The 20,869-nt window shown below is 42.9% G+C and overlaps 1 protein-coding gene across 1 annotated transcript in view; it reads left to right on the top strand.

Annotated features, from left to right (window-relative positions):
- The first annotated feature begins 407 nt into the window (after nt 1–407).
- tprn (taperin) overlaps nt 408–20,869 on the top strand; it is a 31,947-nt gene continuing 11,485 nt past the window's right edge. The window contains exon 1 of the mRNA XM_080756814.1: nt 408–3,041. Within this exon, the coding sequence (XP_080612940.1) occupies nt 699–3,041 (2,343 nt within the window). The 5' untranslated portion in view covers nt 408–698. The remainder of the gene's footprint in view (nt 3,042–20,869) is intronic.

Below are 20,869 nucleotides of genomic sequence, written 5' to 3'. Positions count from 1 at the left end.
CTAGTGGGCGGTGTCTTTCAGTGAAAAGGGAGGTTCTTTCTTTCTTTCTTTCTTTCTTTCTTTCTTTCTTTCTTTCTTTCAAATGTCAAAACACTGTAAGTACAAATACACATATATGGACTATCAAAGCAGAGAGACTAATTGTCACTAATACATTACATAAAACGTGCCTTTTAGTGGCTTTGTGCAATGGTGGAGTCTGAACAAAGTCAGTCACACACAAACAGTGTTACAATGGCACTACTACACAGCTTTAAATGAGTCATTCACTATTCAACTTACACAATATCATATCATGTTAAAAGGTTTAAAACGTGGTGAATGAGTGTTTTGTAGTTTCTTGATTGCTTGCCTGAAGGGAGATTGGATGAATGAAATATGGTAAGATAAGCCTACATTTTGTTGTATGAAGTCTGAAGCAAGAACTTCCTGTTGTTTCTGTAATATTCAGCACCTTTTTTAAATGTCTACATAAAAAAAGGTCTACAGGTGCTTGTAGCATTGAGGGCGGGGCTGTGTGTGTGTGTGTGTGACACACAGTGTGAGAGAGAGAGAGAGAGAGGATGTGCGTGTGCATTCATCGGCGCTGCAGGTAACGCAGTTTACAGGCGGACATAGCTGCTGTCCCAGGAATTACAGTCCTCTACAAGGCAATATCCCCGCCGGGGAGACATTCTCTCTCTCTCCCCCGACCGACGATGTCTGGCCGTGGAGAAATCCGCGTTCTCCGCCAGGAGGCCGGTCAGGAGAGCCCGAGGATGCCGGCCTGGAAACGAGAGATCCTGGAGCGGAGGAAAGCGAAGGGTGTCGGCGGCGGGTCTCCTGGTGGAGGAGCAGGTGTCGCCGCGGCGGAGGCTTGTCCTCCGGGCGGTGCAGGAGGAGGCTCCGCCGCACAGCGGATTAGTAATGGCGAGGTGACGGGGAACGGCAGCAGTGTTGGGCCGACAAAGGACAATGCGACCGCCGGGTCCGGTCGGAACTACACCGTCACCACGGCCAACCAGCACTTCGCGAGCAAACGTGGTGGCAACAACGTCGCCTCCTCCCCCGATCTGTCGCCGGTGAAAACAAACAAAGACGATGCCGACGTCGGCGAGGGACATCATGAGAGCCTGGTTTTGCACGACAGCTTGGGCCCCTTGGAGGATAACCCCTTTATTAAACTGGAGAAGGAGAGGAAGAGGCGACAGGACAGAGACAACACCACTCGCCCCGTTCAGCACATACTGGAACTGTACGGCAGCGTCCCGGGTATCCGGACTATCCGCGCAGAGAACATCATTATCATAGAATCGGATCCGGATTACTTTCCGGAACCCGGTGGAATAATAACCGGACACCAAAATGGTGTCAGTAGTTATAGCTCTCTCAGCGACCTCTTGGATCGGAGAGGGGCTGCGGTCACTGAAATAAGGGCGAAGGAGGTGGTCATTTATGACACCACGTTGAGTAAGAGCGAGGAGAACCTGAGCACACTTGGTCACGATGGCTCCTTGTATGAAACGGGTGAGGGTCAAGGCCGCGTGAGTCGAATGCTGCAGAAGTTCGACAGTAATTATGGGAAACTGCAGAAGAAATCTCGCAGCACAGAGAATCTGCTGGAGCTGGATATCAGCAGCAGGCCAAGACTCCGAATCTTGCCACCACATCCAGATCTGGTGCCAAAATACATGCCGAACCCTCAGCCAGGCTCACCTGTTCGCAACCTGGGTACTACTGTCCCCTGTGCCCCGTTGTCACCAGTCTTCCAGAGCCCCCAGTCTTCCAAAACAAAGCAAACTGTCCCCGAGACAGACAAGCCCCACCACACTGCAGGACCGCCTCAGCCAGTGTCTGCATCCCCCAAACCCAAGGTGCCATGCTCTCCAGAGACCCGCCGTGTCTGTGCCGAGTCACCCGCCAGGCCAATCTCTTCCCGAACGCCACAGACCTCATCTGAGTTCGAGATCCGTCCCTCGCCCAAACCAGACCTCACCTCGATCCCCGAGGGGGACGCCCAAGCCCGTGCCCTTGCTAACCTGAGGCTACAGTCCAGGAACTCCTTCACCGTCATTCCCAAACGTCGCAGCACTGCCCCGTCCTCGCCAGGCAGCACACCCTCCACGCCCGTGAAGTCTCCCCCTTCTTCTCAGAAAGCGGCAGAGGTGCCCACAGTAGGAGTGCCAACCCCCCACATCACCCTCACGTCTGTCCCGATGTCCTCAAAGAGGAAGGAGGTGGACATGGTGAAGGTCTCGGAGGTGAAGAGGGCATTTAAGCCTGCGTCCGTAACCACTCAGATCTCCCCTCCTCCTTCGCCGACACACTTATCCCCCTCTTCTTCCTTTACGTTCACCCCTACGTCTCCCACTAAGGCAAAGGAAGTGGACAAGGTGAAGAAGGTCTTCGAGCAAAAGGAGCAGTTGAAAAAAGGGTTTAAACCTAAATCCGTATCCTTCTCCCTCTCCCCTCCTTCTTCACCTACACGCTTATCTCCCTCCTCTGCTCCAGTGGACAAGGTGAAGGGCTTGGAGCAAAAGGAGGAGGTGAAGAGGGCATTTAAGCCTGCATCCGTAAGCACCTCCATCTCCCCCCCTCATTCACCTACACACTTATTTCCTGTCCTCCCTATTCTAGCTCCGGTCCGCGCTCCATCGCCTGTCTCATCCCCTGTCCCTTCGGTGTCACCAACCTCGTCTCCTGAACCCTCCGATCCTCCATCCCCACCTTCGGTGGAGCCTCTTGTTCCAGTGGACCGGCTGCCAATCACCAACATCGATGACATTGACATTGAGACCCCCCAGACTAAGCCTGCTCTGGCCCCCAGTCCTGTCGTGCAGAGGAGGAGGGAAGGAGGGGGGACGACCTTCACTGTGGTGCCTAAACGCACTGAATCCCAGCAGGATGGCCAGCCTGGCTCAACGCCTCCCCAGGCCCCATACGCCCAGCTAGGCTTATTGCTGAAGAAGCGCTACCCTGCCGTGGAGGACATCGAGGTCATCGGTGGGTACCTTTCCTTGACGAAGTCCTGCCTCGCCAAGACGGGCTCCACGGGAAAGAAGGTGAGACGTGACCTTTCACTTTGCTGAGCTGCCTGTGACATTTAACATTTATGTTTCAGGAATGTTAATGATGCTTATGATATTATTACACTGTGTGCAGTGGCAGAATGGGCTGTAATTCCTAGGATCATCAACATAGCAAACAGGGCAGCTTTAGTAAAGAAGTGCAAAGGTCGAGAAGCACAGCACACAGACATTAAGATAAGGTTCCTGTGTCCTGAAACATTAAGTCCTCCAACACATGATGTGAAGTCTATGGATTCATTATGCTGCAAGTTAAAAGGGACAATATTAGCTGTGATATTTCCCCCAACCGATTTCACCATCTTACTTTGTAGCTGCCATACTTCAGACTTTGAGAGTATAGCCCCTTGAGATGCAGCATCTCATTTTAGAGGGGGTCCTATACACATAAGTAAAACATACAATACAGATACACAATTTGTATACCAACACACACATAGGTACAGTTAGCAGCTTGCTCACCATCTGCCACCCACACCCCCAGCCTTCAACCCAGTACACTTTGTGAATAGTCTCATTGGTGGGTGCACAACAGTTTTAATCAAACTACTCAATTCTATACCTTTATATAATTATCGATTTTAATCAAATAATCTCTTTCCAAAAATGGCACATGCTTCAAGGTAATTTGATTAATTAGAAGAGTAATCGATAAAATAATTGCCAAGAAAAAAATTATAGTTGCAGAGGTACTACTTTAAACCTATAGGTCGCATCACCTGACCTGTTCTTATGCCATGCTGCATAAGTGGATTACAGTGTGTGTGTGTGTGTGTGTGTGTGTGTGTGTGTGTGTGTGTGTGTGTGTGTGTGTGTGTGTGTGTGTGTGTGTGTGTGTGTTTACACAGCCTTAAGAACCACATGGAGCTTGGTCGTTTGTGTGTAACTTGCTGCCCCACGAAAGCGTGTTATTAGTTGCGGGGGCACTTTATTGGGTTAAGCAGCCCTCCTTCAAGCCCCATCGACCCAAACAATCTCATCAAGCCTTGATTCAATTCCCAGGATTTGGCTCTGGGGGGTAGAGCTCTAGCTGTCTCTACACATTAAAGTGTTAATTAAACTCTTGAGAGTGTACAAATGTAAGCAAATGGGTCACTTTGGTTACATTTATACATGCTCAGAGTGAACAAAAAAACTCATAACACATTAACACACCTGTGCTAACAGTAAGAGGTGAACAAGAAACTCTACCCCAAAGTACTTGTCTTTGGTCAAAGTTTGGGTATTCCGCTTGTCAAAAGTATATAGACTGTTTGGGTTATGCTGCAGTTAAAATTAAAGAGATAAAACAATCAGTTAAATGGCGCAACGGTTCCTGTTTATATAATGTATAATGCATTCAAAAGTCATCACTCTATCCATCATGATTCACCTTTCAAGGGATCGTGCAGTCCATTTTTAGATTATTGCTCAAGCCCACGTAGCAGGATCAATTTCAGCACAGGCTTGCTTTTGTTCGTCTACTGTCATTAGCTCCTTTCCATTTCATGTCATTACTAAACAGGGATGAAACCGTGACGTAAGCAACACAGCTGCAGCTAATAACATTAATAATGGGTGTGTAACATTTAGGCATGTGAAGTACACTGGGGCACACCTAAATTAAACACACCCATTATTCATTTCATTAGCTGCAAATGCCTTGCTTATAAGCATGCCATGTACAGTCTTAGTTTTTAACTGAACCTAAACTGGAAAACAAAGTACAATATCAGCATGGGATTTCATGCCCCATCATCATCATCATAATCATCCATCGAGTGCATAACAGCGAGATCCGAGGCACAAGCAGCTTCCGCTGGTCTCTGTTGCCACACCAAGTTCGTTCACAGTCAGTCCTGTCCTCCTGTCCAGTCATGCCCCGGCCTTTAATATACCCATTTCACTATTGCTGAAATTACTTGTAATTCAATTTTATAAATGCATTTAATTATCCAATAATAATAATAATATATAATAATCCAATTTAATAATATGCGTGCTACCTTTTAGAATTAGATTACATGTGTGAATGTATTATTATTAGCACGTTGTGTATGTACATTTAGCATACATTTTAGCACGGAGGTGAATATAATTATTGGCAGTGTAAACCTACAGTAGTGTTACTGCTATATCCATTTAGCTGTGTGTACTGTACCACACCTTTTTCTGACACTGATTATGTTGAGTCTGTTGGCAACCCTAAAATGTAGGCGGCAGGCCAGAGTCTTTGAGCATTTATTCCAAGACCCTGAATTGTTTCTCTGGCCGCGGCTGTCATAATCCTTAGCTCTACAAGGCAAGCACAACATTGCTGTCTCTTAACTAGGCCAATAAGACATGATACTTAGTCGTACAAGGGTGTCCCACACTGAAGATAGCCAATTCACAAGATCACAATGTGCCGCAATGCAACACGTGTGTACAGTGGCGCGTGATTTGGAATCCCACCGCAGCTCCAGGAAACCCTGCTGTGATTGGCCAGTAGTCGCTGTGATTGATAGTTCTCGTTTTTGTAACTATGCCTAAACCTAACCTCAGTAAAACTATACCTAAACCTAACCTCAGTAAAACTATGCCTGCCCGGGAGCCAATCGGACACACGGTAAGGCGGGTCCTGGATCCTGGAACAGCGGTGGGATCCTGGAGCTTTGGTGGGATTCCAAATCACGCTACAGTGGCATATAAAATTGGCATACATTTCATTTAAAAGCTATTGCTAACCAGCCAAATACCAAGCATATAATCCATGATAAGCTGTGACCAGCACTCTGTTTACACTTGAACATTTTAGACCAACTGACCTGCCATCATACTTAACTGGTTACAGGTGTGTGTGTGTGTGTGTGTGTGTGTGTGTGTGTGTGTGTGTGTGTGTGTGTGTGTGTGGTTAGGAGACACAGACTAATCCTTCAGTGGTTGTGTTACCCTTTGTATTTCATTATCTGTGCAGTTGTGTTTGAGGGCTCAAACAAATACCCTCTCCTTTTGTCTGTGTTCGACTCTCTCTCTTCGGGATCATCATCTAGGCTTGCCATGGCCCAGAGTTCACTGGGCAGGGCTGTGTGCTACGCAATTACAAAGGCATCAAGGGTTAGCCTGGCCTGTATAATTTGTGTGGAATTTTCTTCAGAGCCACTGCTTGTATGAGAGCTACAGAGCCCAGAATGGCTTGCACTCAGCTCTTTGGTTTTGGGTGGTTTGTGAGCACAGTTTTTCCACCCCGAAACGCTGTTTTTATGGGGGACAAGGCTGAATAAGAACATTCCGGATGCGTGGTTTCTCGTTCACATGAAGAAAGCACAAGTTGGAACAAAGCGGATCATCACATCATACTTTATTTTTATTGATTTTTTGTGCTTGGTACAAAATATGTTTCACAAACTTATGTCGGACTGTCACAAAAAGCTGTGATTATATTATGCTCTCTGGGAAAGCTGTAGATCTCCGCTTTGAGATGGATCTTGTGAGATTGTGTGAATATTGTTCTGTTTCCAAACTGTGGAAGGAAAACAGAAATGTAATTTTTATAATGTTCCGATGTTCAGTGCCAAAAGCACAATTAAATCTTTAATCGCAATTTCATTATAAATTCATGATCGTGACAGCCCTCATGACAAACACGGCAACACGTTCATATGGAACAAATGTGTCACAGAGTCCCTGTGGATTTGTTGCCTGCTTCCTCTTCTATGGATGGAAATACAGATCCATTTGTTTTGTTTCCAATTGTACACTGAGTTAAAATATTACCAGGGATTGTGTCTGGTTAACCTATATCCTTGTAACTTTCTCTACAAAATCCTTAATTAATACATTACAATTCCTTTTTTCACTTTCAGAGTTAAATTAACAGTCAATGTGTATTTTGTTTTTGTCACTGATTTTTCTTTATCCTCCCCCTAAGGATTGCTCTTTTCCCCCCCATCCTTTTCACCATGCTCTGCTGTATTCCTGTATTGTGTCGGTTAATAAGGCCCGTCCTTCTGCTTCCAAGAGTCCTCCTTTGATCCTCCTCTCTGTATTGGAGAGGCAATGGAAGGGGTGCTATATAGGTCAAGTACAGCTTCGTCGTGCACTGCATCATCTTGCATTTACATAAAATCTAGGGATGGCTTGCAGAGAAATCTATAGACGCCGGGCTCCACCAAAGATTCCATTTGTTGCTTTGATTGCGGCCCCCTTGGGTTTGGTACATTGAGGTCAGGTGTGTTTTCTACTCTTGGTACAGGACGTGATGATGATGACACTGCTCTTTGTTGAGAGTGGGGGGGGGGGGCAGCTGGCAGTGAGACGTGATGGGAGGAGGTGGAGTGGTTTGTTTTTGAAGTCTCTCTCCTCTTCTGTGACTGGTTGTTATGAGAAGAGAAGAGATGCACTTGTGTGTTTGTGAGCACACAGCATCCGCAGAGGTGTGTGTGTGTGTGTGTGTGTGTGTGTGTGTGTGTGTGTGTGTTGCAATTTCTTTATTATTATTTACTATAGTCCTACTAGACCCCATCTGGTCACAAAAGATCACAGGATCTATTGAATGTGAAGGGGGAGGTAACAGACTGACATATTGAGCCTAAGACACATAGTATGGCCACATTTCCTGAGGTCTATAATAAAGAAATGTAAAATAAATACATATTTAGCCACGTGTTCAAAAATAGCTGAAATCATTCAAACTAAAGAAAGCAGCAAATGAAAATAATAATAATAACACTCATCTTTTATTTTCTCTAACTACCTAAAACATGTACCTTAAAAAAACCCAAAGTTGTCCTTTAATATCATGGCACATACTGTAAGAGGACACCCGTTTGAAAGTGAATAAATGGGGACACACTGGCTGCATCATTTCCAATACTGTCAAAAAAGTTTAATGGTGGCCGATATATTGGCCAAACCCATATATTATCATCTATTGTTCTGTAATTAGTCATAATAATGAATTATTCATTTATGTATGCAGTAGAGAACTAGCTATTTCGTCATGAATGCAGGGATTAGGTTTGGCGATTCTATTGCAAGTGTGTTGCGAGTCATTGGTGTGTCATTAAACAGAGTTTTGATATGCATGTGTGCATGAAAGATTTGTGAAAGGCCTGTGGTGACACACAGACACGCATACACAAACACACTTTTCTCTTCCCTGTGACATATTTTTAGGTTAACCTTTTTTAGGTTTTTGCTCAAGATGTTGTGTTTTTGAGGTTAAACGTTCTTTGTCAGACGCAGTAATCAGTATAGCCTTCTAGTTGTTCATAATGTCTTCCCAATGTCAACAATGTAACATGTTGCAGTAATCAATCCGGCCGATGGTTGTAACAAACATGGAGAATGGAGTGGTCACCAGGGTTGCCATATCCGCTTATTATAAGCGATATTGAGCTTGTTTTTGCTTGTAAATATTGGTGGTTGTGGTTTATTGGGCTTGTTTCTAAAGTGTAGTTTCTTATTTGTGCTTGTTTCCTAATGTTGTTTAACCCAGTGGTTCTCAACCATTTTCATGTCAAGGAAGACCCCTCCAAATGTATATGTATATTTTGTCCACGGACCCCCATCTGAAACACGTCACATTGTGAATTTGTGACGTGTTGTGACCTAGATTGGCTATTTTCAAATTGTCGAGGTATATAGGTTTAAAGTGCTCATGTGGCCTTTTATAGTCGCTTCTTTTGTACTTGTTTTCATAGCCCTGGTTTCTTATTTCTCTTGCAAAATCTGGCAACAAGTGGTGGTGGCGGTCACATAATTGTCTCAGTTATCTTAGGCCATCAAGGCGTCAGCAGTTCAACATATCTTTGACCTTTTGTATCACGTGTTCCTCTACTTTACTAGACCAGGAGGTTATGGTCATTTACGGTGATGTCATCATTGGCAGAGTGCCTGATGACTGTCGCCGTTCCACCGGGGAGCAGGAAGTTGTTTTGTCTCACTAGGTACACGTTGGGACCAACACGTAACAGCCTACTTTGACCTGAGGCTAATTGTAAAATCGCCGTGCTGCGAGCTTGTACATCTGCTATTTTTTTAATGGCCAATGCTGAAGAAGGTCAGTAGACCGAAAGCTTGCTAATAAATCTGATTATGCGCAGATCTGAGTGTGCGGAGCTTCCCTTTATTTTTTCTTAATGGCCAATGCTAAAATCTAAAATGAATTTCCCAGTTTTAATGGGGTATTTGAAGTAGTTTGTGGACAGTGGTGGAAGTAGTACACGAGTAAACGTTCTTAGTTACTTTCCACCGCTGTTTGAGACGGTATTGTCAATTTGTCCTCGGTTTAACTACTGTACTTGTTTGAATTGTAGCAAAGTGGACACAATTTTGTGTCTCTTGTCTGTGTCTGCAGAGGAAGGATGTTTCTTTCAGCACTCATGGTGGTTGTCATTGGCGATCAAATGTCACAGCATGTATATTGCAGAGTAAAAATACCCAAACTTGTAATGGGTAAGAGCTTTGTCTGGCACAGGAACAGGAAGGCTAAATGAAAGGGCACTCTCTGACTTTTTATAGTGTGCCAGGCCCAGGACTACAGGTGTGAAAGTCCATTGTGTTTAATTATTTACCAAGCTGTAGCTATTCTCCATCTCTCCTCCCTTACACACTTCCTGAACGCTACCACCAGTCAACCACCCCCTCTCCCTCCTCTCTCTCTCAATTCAGTATTTAATTCAATAGGGCTTTATTGGCAAGAGAAAACATACGTTTACATTGCCGAAGCAAGTGTGAAAATCAAAACGAAGGAAAAAACAGGAATAAAGAAATGGGCTGTGTGTGTCACGTTGCCACTTGCAAGCGAGGATAACTTGGTATAAAGCTTTTACAACAGATAGTAGCAATATTTGCAAGATTTTGCTCAGCTGTCCCTTGATATAAGACATTTGAGACAAATAGTAGAAACTTTATGGTGCACTGCAGATAGTGCACATATAATTAGTCTTTGAGGTGGGTGGTTGTATTCCGTTGGACACCCTTCCCCTGTCACAACGGCTCACTAATCTTGCTGCTGTGTTTGCACTTTGTCGTACTTCACCCAGCAGATATGGGAGTTCTTTCTTGTTGTTATTCGTCATGATTTCCAACTCTCTTTGGGTGATTGTGAATTGATTGATTGAATACTTTATTGATACCAAATGGTGTTTGACACCAAATTGACAGGTTTGTTTCCACATTGTGGTCCATTAAACATTCAACACTCTGGACAAAACAACAGTGCAACTAAAGCAACTGCACAAAAATATAGAAATGTAAAAAATATACAGTTTAAATTCATGATATAGTTTATATTCATAAAGTATGTGTGGTGTCTTGGTGACGTGCTGGGCAGGGGGTTAGAAAGTGCTCAATTTCCACCTCTCGCTCTCTCTCTCTCTCTCTCTTTAACTTCATTTAATTGGTCTAAAGTGTGAACTGCTCTTTACTTTATTTAAATATCTTCCTAATTTTTAATTGCAAAAAAATCTACAAACTACAATGTGTCATGATGTGAGCTTCTATCTTCTGCAATTTACACTAGGTGAAAATGCGAATACCTTTGTACTTTTGAGTCAATTTGTAATGACTGAAAAGTACAAAGGTATTCGCAATTAAGATATAATGTAAGTACAACTAAAAGTACTCATTGTGTGTGTGTGTGTGTGTGTGTGTGTGTGTGTGTGTTTGTGTGTGTGTGTGTGTGTGTGTGTGTGTGTGTGTGTGTGTGTGTGTGTGTGTGTGTGTGTGTGTGTGTGTGTGTGTGTGTGTGTGTGTGTGTGTGTGTGTGTGTGTGTGTGTGTGTGTGTGTGTGTGTGTGTGTGTGTGTGTGTGTGTGTGTGTGTGTGTGTGTGTGTGTGCGTGCGTGCGTGCGTGCGTGCGTGTGCGCGCGTGTGTGTCATGCCTAATTGTTCTCCTGTCGACCCAAACAGAGGTGTAAATATGTTGATGATAAGGGCTGCAGTCTCTCAGCGGCCTGTTTGACTTTGAACAGGCTTGACATTTGCACCGTGTGCTCTGTGGCTGGCTGCATGCAGCCTACCCTACTGCATGCAGCCTACCCTACTGCATGCAGCCTACCCTACTGCATGCATCTACACACGTTTGCATTTCTATTTTTCAAATCTGCCACAGCTAAAAAAATATAGCCCTGGGCAGATTGGTTTAGCACACCTCAGTTTGAATTACATTTCACTCACCCCAGAGTTGTGGGTGACCAACCAGAGCCCACTATTCAAAGTGGTAATTTTTTTTTTTTCCTGTGACGTTGGCATCTGTTTGTAACCGCCCCTTGGAAATTAATCTTCCACACCGAAGTTCCAGACAGTCTATGCAGCGATATTAGATTGTTTCCCACACAGCATCACAGATTCACATATGCAACCACAATGTACACTACTGGTAGTTAGAATTCAGCTGGCAAAGCTGTACTGTCATAGACATGTTTAATTCATGATGTATACATGTATCTTTTAACTGCACAGAGAGAAGAAAAGACATTAACCACAGGAACCCCTATTATGGGACTGTCTTATTAGGAACCCCCAAGGGGACCATGGTCAATGATTGAAAATAGTTTCAAATGCACGTCTGTCAGGTGCTCAAGTGGATTCAACTTGTCACACAAAATGCTCTTTTAGCAATATAAGATGGAACAACATTGTGTTTAAATTAGTGCATCCACTTGAAAACATGGAATCGAAACATTTGGATGCACAAACACATGTTCGCTCACTCGCTCACTTAGAGGTGTATCAAAAGAACCGTGTGGGCTATAGCGCAGAGAGCATCTAGGTAGGTGGCGATCAGAGAGGCCGCTCTATAAATAATAACTGTATTCAATAATTCTATTTATAGAGCACTTACAAGAACACGGTTATGGAATGCTTTACAGTACATATCGGCCTCCACTCCGGAACAGCCAGCAGGTTCAGGACTGCCCGAGAGGACCCCAGGCTACGCACAGGCCCATCAAGGGTTAATAACTCTCAAATGTAATTAGGGGCCAGCCAGGCCCATAAAGTGCTTTAAAGTTAATGAGTAAAATCTCAAAATCAATGCTAAAGCAGACAGGCAACCAATGTAGGGAAGTTAAAATAGGAATGTGTTCAGCTGCTTTTTAGTTAATAAAGCCTATTACTTGACTGGGTTCCCCCAATAATTAAGGCTCATTATTCAGTCTCTACAACAAATCTGTTTGCAGACAATTAGCCAATCCACAAGCTCATACTTTCAGCCTCTTATTTTCTCCCTAGAATAATGCCACTTAAAGCGTTCATGTTAAGGCATTAAAACCGGGAAAGCATCTGTGTAATTTTACATTTTTGCGTTGTTCAACAATAGCAGATATACAAGCTCACAGTGCCTCACTTCGTGCTGCACTGCGAGCAAGTACGTCTAAGACTTTTCTAAAATGTTCAAAAATAACGGTGTGAGAACTACTGATTTTAGAAGGCATTTTGTAGAATCTGCCTCATGTCTCAAGAGACTTACTTGTCAACCGTGTTAAGTAAAGAATCTAGGTTGTTTATTGGCAATAATTAGATCAGAAACATACTTGGCTCTTAACTAACTTACTGTAATGCTGCGTTCACGCTGGCAGATACAAAGCTGCATAGCATGTTTGTAGCTTTGTATTTTTAAATTGTAGTTGAAGTTGAAACCAGATCAGCTGTTGTAGGTTTTGTAGCAGCTACAAACGTCAGATGTATCTTTGTATCTTCATGTCGCTGGCTTCCATTGAAAATAAAGTGTAGCCTGTAGCTTTGTAACTGCTAGTCTGAACGCAGCTAAGGGGGCCATCAAGATGTTCAGCTCTTTTGTGTGAATCTGAAACTCTATGTTCCTCCACCTATGTTCTACCGTACAACACAACTTCCATTTGACCTACACATTCTCCCAAGTTATCTATCCTTAGACAACAAGACTGTGCCTCTCGACCTGACAGTGGTGGAGATATTGCGGTTTGATTCTGAGCATGTCAATTTAGGTGACAATTCTCAAAAAATAACACTTGTTACTGCAAGAGGAGTGGCAAGTTAATTGGAGGACTTTTGGCGACTGACAAGCATGTACACGCGGTAAAATTACCAGAGAAAGTAAGATGGACCAAAAGGGACCCTCAAGGGCAGGGAGGATTTGACTGTGGCTATATGAGTCACATGAGTGGTGTGAGAAACCAACTCTTTTCAAGAACTGAATGCTGGTAAATTTGTGCTCATTGGGCTTTTACAAAAAAAAAAAATGTTTTTGTACAGTGTACACTACAAAATGTAGACCATGGTGACATTGAACAATTATTGATTAAAAAAAAAGCTTCTAATATGTTATTTATGCCCCAAAATCTATACATCTCACACTATTAAGGCAACCAGCCGGGTCCACGTGCTGCACAAGGTGCCCTTTTTTCACTCTAAATGTCTGTGCACGCCACTGCCGTTTGCAACAATTTAGGCTTAAGACCTCTTCATCGATATCTCTGTACAGAATTTCTCAAGTCATTCATCAAAACAAAATCTATCAAACGGGAAAAACATTTAATTTTGGATGAAATTCCCAGTTTGTTGCCTTGGTAAGTTGGTAATCGCTGCTTCCTAACATAACGTGGTGGGACAAAAGGGGGGTTTGTTGCTGTTAATATGCAATGCAAATGGTATTCAAATATACCAGCAAACATGGTTCATAAAATGTAGGCTAATCAGCCTTTGTTTGGGGGGGTCCCTGGAACCAAATATTTTGAGATGGGGGTCGGCAGCCAAATGCGTATACATTTTGGGATTCCTTGACATGGAAAAAGTTTTGAGCATCACTGATGTACTGTAGCAACATAGGTCTTTCAGAAAGACATTTGAAGAATTGGCCACAGGTCTTACTGGGTTAAACCCTAGTTGACCGGGCCCCACCAGGGCTCTATAGCAGGTCCGCTAGCTAGCTATACCAAATTTCTCAGACGGAAATGAGCAATCTACAAGCTCACCTTGATGATTGATGATGCCTTGTGAGGCAGGCTGTTTTTGTCAGATTTGTACATGAATACTATTTTAAAAAATGAATAATAATAAAAAAAAAGATTATAAAAAATGCTAAGAAAATATTTGGTGGATAGCAGCAGGCTTTTAGAATGAATGTTCTATTTCTGCCAGGCAGAGAATGGACTCTTATCATCCCACCTCTCTCTTTCTCTCAGGCCTGGGCTATACCTATATGGATCTTTTGCAAAACGAATATTTTCGTCCACCGTTAAAATAAATATCCCTGCCCATACGACAAAGATACGTGTCCACACACAAACGCAGAAACACATTGAACACAGGAGAAAATCACTGCAGTACCACGTTTCAATTGTAGACTATATTATATTTGATTTTATATTTTCACTTACCGGTGATGTGCCAAATACATAGGCTTGTCATAATGAAGGACTATTAATAAAGTACCGCATTTTAAAAGCCACCTAAATTGTGAGTGGAAGTGGAACATCACTCTCGATCTTCTCTTAATTTTAAGATAGCCTACACCCAATGGGCCTCAGTCTGTCTGCATTCGGTGTGCAACAATTAACCCATTAAGACGATTAATGGTTTGAGCTTAATTGTGAGCTTGTAGATTTTCAATATTTTTGCACGTCACCTTTATGCGACAGGTGCCGTAGAAAATAAAGTAGTTCATGGATTTTTGAGCGGTGCCTCTTCTCCATTACGCAGCTATGTGTGTCCCTATGTACATATGTATGTATGAGTGCGTGTCCCTGTGTCTGTCCGAGCACGGAAAGCTGCAACACGGTAACTGTCATTTCTCGACCATTTCGGACGCGGGAAGGATTGCCCCTTGGGCGTGTTCCTGGGGGTCTGGATGTTCCGGGGACTTTCACGTGGTAACAAATATAATCACAGTACAGTACAGTACAGTACAGTACTATAACAATACATTTATAGTTGCACTGCTCAGTTCACACAGGTGTGATTTTTTTCAATATAAAAATCTTTTAAAAACGTTTTTTGAATATTCGATGAATCTAAAAAGTAATCAATATAATAAGATAAGAATTATCTAATAATCGATAGTTACTTGCAGCTTTATAATGCTTCTCTCTCTCTCTCTCTCTCCTCTCACTCTATACCTCCTCCACTCTCCCGTTTCTCTCTCTCTCACTTGCATATCCATGGCGCCTGTCGCTACGGCAACGCAAGCCATGGCCATTCTATCCTGTCATTAGGATTCCAGGACAAGACACACACACACACACACACACACACACACACACACCACACTCATGTCTGTCTCTGTTCTAGTGTTGGCTTCTGTAAGATGACAAGTCTAGATGAGTCTTCCTTAACCCCTTATGCCCTATTTGATACTACGTTGTATGACTGTGTTGCACGTCAATGGCAAAAATAGATCTACAAAGGTCTCAACATGTCGCATCGTGAGTGGTTTAAACATGGTACCTTAATGTTTGGAACTATAGTAGTGTGTGGAACTATACAGCAGTGCTGTGTTGTAGTACTCGAGTCATTAGCTTGTCTCGAGTCCGGTCTCGGTCTCGTCTCGGTCTCTGCCTTAATTTGACTTGGACTTGACTCGGTCTCAGACCAAGGGACTCCGGACTCTTCTCCAACCAAGTCCACTCGAGTCACGAGTCACTACAATTCAATGAAATTATTATCATTATCATTATTATTATTTTTTAATTATTTATTTACCCAGGGAAGTAGCTGAGCACAGGTGCTCATTTTCAGCAACGCCCTGCACATAGAAACACACAGACAGACACCCACGCACACACATTAAAACCTGGGAGCTGATCAGTACAACCACAGTCTTATACTGTTGGCCACTAAGCAGCTCCAGGGGGAGCAGTTGGGGGTTCAGTGCCGTCCGGGGAATCGAACCGGCAACCTTTCGGCAACAAGGGCGCTCCTCTAACCCTTAGGCCACCGCTGCCCCAAATTATAACCATATTATGAGGAGCCCATTCACATTAACATTATAAGAGAGCTGTCTGGTGCTTGACAGCTATCTTGTTAAGTAAAGGAGTGGCTGCTGCCTGCCCTCAGTGTTTTCTGTACCTATCAAACAAGGGGGAAAAAATCTGGTCTCGACTCGGTCTTGACTCAGACTCGCCCACCCTCGGTCTTGGTCTTGGACTCGCTTAGGTGCACTCAACTACAACACTATTTGGAACCACACACACACACACACACACACACACACACACACACACACATACTATACAGTAGTGTTTGGAACTATACACTACAGAAGTGCTTGGAACTATTGATTGCCCCATGGCAAGCATTACTACTGCATTCTTCTTATCTCTGAATACTTCTAAACAAATTCCAAAATCTGTAGGTTGGTTTTGACACACAATGAGTGAATATTTGATGTTATTTGTTTACATGTGATCTGCCACTGCTGTAAAATAACTGCCCCCGATGGGTAGAACTCTTGCAACGGATTTCAATGGCTCTGGTCTCAGCCATCCCCCATTCCCCCCCCTAACATCCAGATTTCTAAGCATGCATAAATGCTGAATTAAAAGCACCAGGGGCACCAGTTTATTATTTCAACACTATGTAATACGTTTGTATTACTATACTTTTGAGCTTGTAGGTCGTCCATTTTTCGGAATCCTTAACTAATTTCAAATTTCTCTAAAAATCCTTTTTACCCATAAAACACCTCTACTTCTCAAATGCTACTATACTGTATACTATATACTTGGCCTTGGTCCTAACCAGTATAGTAACACACACACATGCACTCGCACACATGTACGCAGTACACACACTGGCACATTCTGTAATAGTAGCCTACTCCAAGTTCAACCTACCACTGTGAAAGTAAATTCAGAAGCACATCTGAAGTGCAGTGCACACCCACACACATCCTCCCACATGCGTACGCTTACACAATATTATGCTTTCTGAATCGGTAGTTCTGCACAAGATCTTTCAAAATTGTTCAAAAATAGCAGATGTACAAGGTTGCAGGGCATCACTTCATGCCACGCTGCGAGCTTGTACATCTGCTATTTTTGAATAGTCAACCTAAACCTTCTTGTACTATTGTACAAGAAGATTCAACACTTCATTGAACTAAAGATAGTTGATTATTCAATTGATCATTTGAGCTTGTAAATCAATCGGCTGTTTTTGCCGCTGTTAAAAGTATAAAATAGGCCGCCTTAAGTGGTTAATTAGACTAATCGATTTAGTCGATTATAAAAAAATAAGAAGCTATATATATATAATCGGTATTCTTTTTAATTACGCTTGCCAATTATTTGATTAATCAAGACTAAGAGTAATAATCAATAGAATAGTTTCTAATAAGATAATGGATAGTTGCAGCCCTCTGCTATTGTAGTGTGTGTGTGTGTGTGTGTGTGTGTGTGTGTGTGTGTGTGTGTGTGTGTGTGTGTGTGTGTGTGTGTGTGTGTGTGTGTGTGTGTGTGTGTGTGTGTGTGTGTGTGTGTGTGTGTGTGTGTGTGTGTGTGTGTGTGTGTGTGTGCTGCCCTCTGCTATTGTATAGGTCAGTCATTTCTACTGTGACTTGTAAGCTGTGTGTGTGTGTGTGCATGTCAGTTCAATAGGGACATCTTCCAACCAAATGAGGACACACCATGTTGGGTGGCCTGGATAAATATTTCCTGGCACAACTCTCATCTTCTTCATGGGTCTGAGAGGCACACACACGGCAACATGCTCTCTCTCTCTCTCTCTTATGTTAACCTCTCTCTCTCTCTCTCTCTCTAATAGCTTAACCATGGCCCAATCTTCAGCAACAAATAGGCGATCTACAGCTCCATCCCTGCTAGCACTGAGTGACATCATACTACATGATCTAATTTAGTTACAACACAATGAAGGTCGGTCATGTCACTTGTTGCTAGACCTCGTATTTCTGCGTTCTGTGGTGCCCCGGTTCACAAATCAAGATGTTTTGTACCGTACAACTAAGTCAAAGTTACTTGGGTTTTATTCACAGTGGGCAGAACCTAAGTTGTATTATTTATCCGTTAGGCCTGACTCTGAGGCCGATTTTCAAATGCCTTCTAAATCAATAGTTCTCAAACTTTTTCATGATTCAGAATTATTCAACACCTTCAAGAATAAATAAAAAAATCAAAATGTTCTACAAGCCAACGTATAAAATCTAAAATGACGTGGATGCTTTCCTGGCTTTCATAACAGTTATTTCAATCGGTGACAGCGCTGCCAGTGTGGATGTGAGTTTTGGTTGGCTGTTGCCTAACCCTTAAGACGGATCATGTCGGTCCCCGTCCGACTTTGCCCAGCTATGGGATATCTGAGAGACACTTTGCCAGCTATGGGATATTTTTTTGACAGACTTTGCCAGCTATGGGATTTTAACGTTCCTCACAAATGCAGTGAGAGAGCATGTGAGAGCATTCACACACCCAACAACATAAACATTCACCTCACAAACACTTGACCTCCATGACAAATGTCTGCTAACCTGTGACTATCAAAGACTGGGGACATTGTTGTGAACCAACTGACCTTGAGCTATAGATAGATCTTGCCCACTGAAGTCCATATTTTCGTATTTGTTTTAAAACTCTGTCATCCGACAAAACTCCTTACACACTCCCACCTTATACACTGAGTCCAATGGGTATTACTCTTCTATCAGTTGTGAAAGATTTTTCAGACGAAACTAAACGGTTAATTATTTTAACAATTCAGGCTCAGTGGGCACTGGGCAAGCTCCTTAAGTCTGATTGTTTAGCCCTACATGCCCTTTGTGCTTTACCAAAATGCAAGTAAATAACAAGAATAACAAGAAGAAATGGATAGAGAAAATTCCTGGGTTCTCTCTCTCTGAGAATAAGAGAGAGTACAACCCAGACATAGGGAGAAACCGTGAAAGAGGAGGCAAGCCCGGCAGCTAGACTGATTTATTGATAAACTCTCCTTTGCCATCGAGTTGCTTCCTCCCAACACAGGATTCAGACTTAGCAAGGAAATGCTTTTGGTGGTATACAGTTTAGCAGAGAAACTGAAGTAGTTGGTTTCAGTGCTAAAAATGAATGCTTGCCTTTAAGAGGAGTCGGAAACACACTGCCTGGTATAGTATTTACCACAGGTTTTAGTGTAGTCGGTAAAGTTCCACTATGGTGAAACTAGAGTGAGTGCATAGCATACTGTAGCTGCATATAAACATTTGGCTTGTGTTTGTCGTTGAGGATATCAAGTGGGAAATGTAGACTATACATTGCACAGAAAATTTAACTCTTGGATCTGAAAGAGGGTCTTGTTTTTTCTGGCTTTACAGTAGATGGCATCAGTGTTGCCTACTAATGTTCATTTATAGTTGTTATACCTTTCAATCTGGGAAAGTATCTGTGTCATTTTGGATTCACCTCATCTCTTCTCTTAGCAACTTCACAAGATGTATTCTAGAGCTCCACCGATATATCGGACATTATTCAACTTTTTTTTAATGTCATCAGCGGCAATTATGCAGCTGCTGTCCAGTTTTTAAACCTTTTACATTCTTTTCAAAAGTACATGCGTTTCGTGAGCATGTACATAGATGGGGAACCAGACAAGCCCCGTTGTGAGCTTGTAGATCTGCTATTTTCAGAGCGCAACACCCGAGCGCAACCAAGCATAAAATGACTCTTCTTTTAGTTCTACTGCATCTGCATCTCTTCTCCACTCGTCCCTCTCTAACATTATAGTCTAGTTTTTATTTGTTGACGAAATTGTCTGTATATTTAGTATTTAGTTTTATTCACCGTAGCTTAGTTTTTATTTCGTTTACATCAGTGACAGAAGGTAGTCATTGAACATTTTTCGTCATAGTTTTAGTCTACAAAAGTAACACTAGTCATCAGTGTCTTGTGTCTATTGATTTTGTCTTGCCGTGGGATGTGCCATTTCAGCTATTAGTTGCAAAAGCTATCTGGTTTTGACTTACCCGTGACTGTGTGACTGAATGGGCACACTGCGGTATCTCTGTGTTCATTTCTACTCCTCTGAGAGTGAAGTGCTTTCAATGTAAAGCACTTTGTACAGCAGTGGTTCTCAAACGTTTTCATGTCAAGGACCCCCAAATGATATGCATTTGGCAGGGGGGCAGTCAGACAGATATTTCGTGAAGCCACTAAGGAAATCGGGACTTCCTGAAAGTTCATATAATGGCCTGTTGTGGCGCTGTCATTGGGCCCAAAAAAACCCATAGCTCCATAGAGGCCCATGTATTTGGACCCAACTTCACCTAGACTGTATTACCTTAATAAACATGGTCATGAATACTTTCTGCTTCCAGTCACTAGTTTAAAGTCTCATTTCTCATGTCATAATATTCTTTTTGGAAAATGATGGTCCCATTTATGAAAAAAATGACCATAAAGTCGAGTATGTTCTGAGGGGCGTGGCTACCGTTACAGTCTATGAACGGGAGCCACCCCCCGTTCAGTCAAAATAAAACCAACGAAGAGTAAGGGGGGAAGTCCTGCCTCGTTGTCTGGGCCAGGCAATAGCCAGCTGGGCCCAAACGGATCTAGAAATATGGCGACTTACAGTGCAAGGAATTACAGGCTTCATTTTACGTCCATGTTAGACCCGGGGAACGCTTTGTCCATATTTTTTACAGTCTATGGTATTTGGCCAAGGACCTCCCCATCTAAAAAAATTTTGTGCCAGCCAGGGACAAGATTTGTATTGTTAAAAGGTTTGAAAAATATTCCAAATTTGTATTTTTTTTTGTTTTTTTCCAGTTTTTCATGTGTCTATGAGGTGACAGTACTTCATTAGACACCCTGGAGTCGTTTTTATGTGCAATGGTGTATTAACTTTGTATTTAGGGTTTCTTCCTGAAGAATGAAA

Source organism: Protomyctophum bolini (genome assembly GCF_963924005.1).
Source record: "Protomyctophum bolini genome assembly, chromosome: 22".
NCBI classification, from domain to species: domain Eukaryota; kingdom Metazoa; phylum Chordata; class Actinopteri; order Myctophiformes; family Myctophidae; genus Protomyctophum; species Protomyctophum bolini.
The sequence above is the reverse complement of the archived record's forward strand: the minus strand, read 5'-3'. Positions and strand labels throughout refer to the sequence as shown.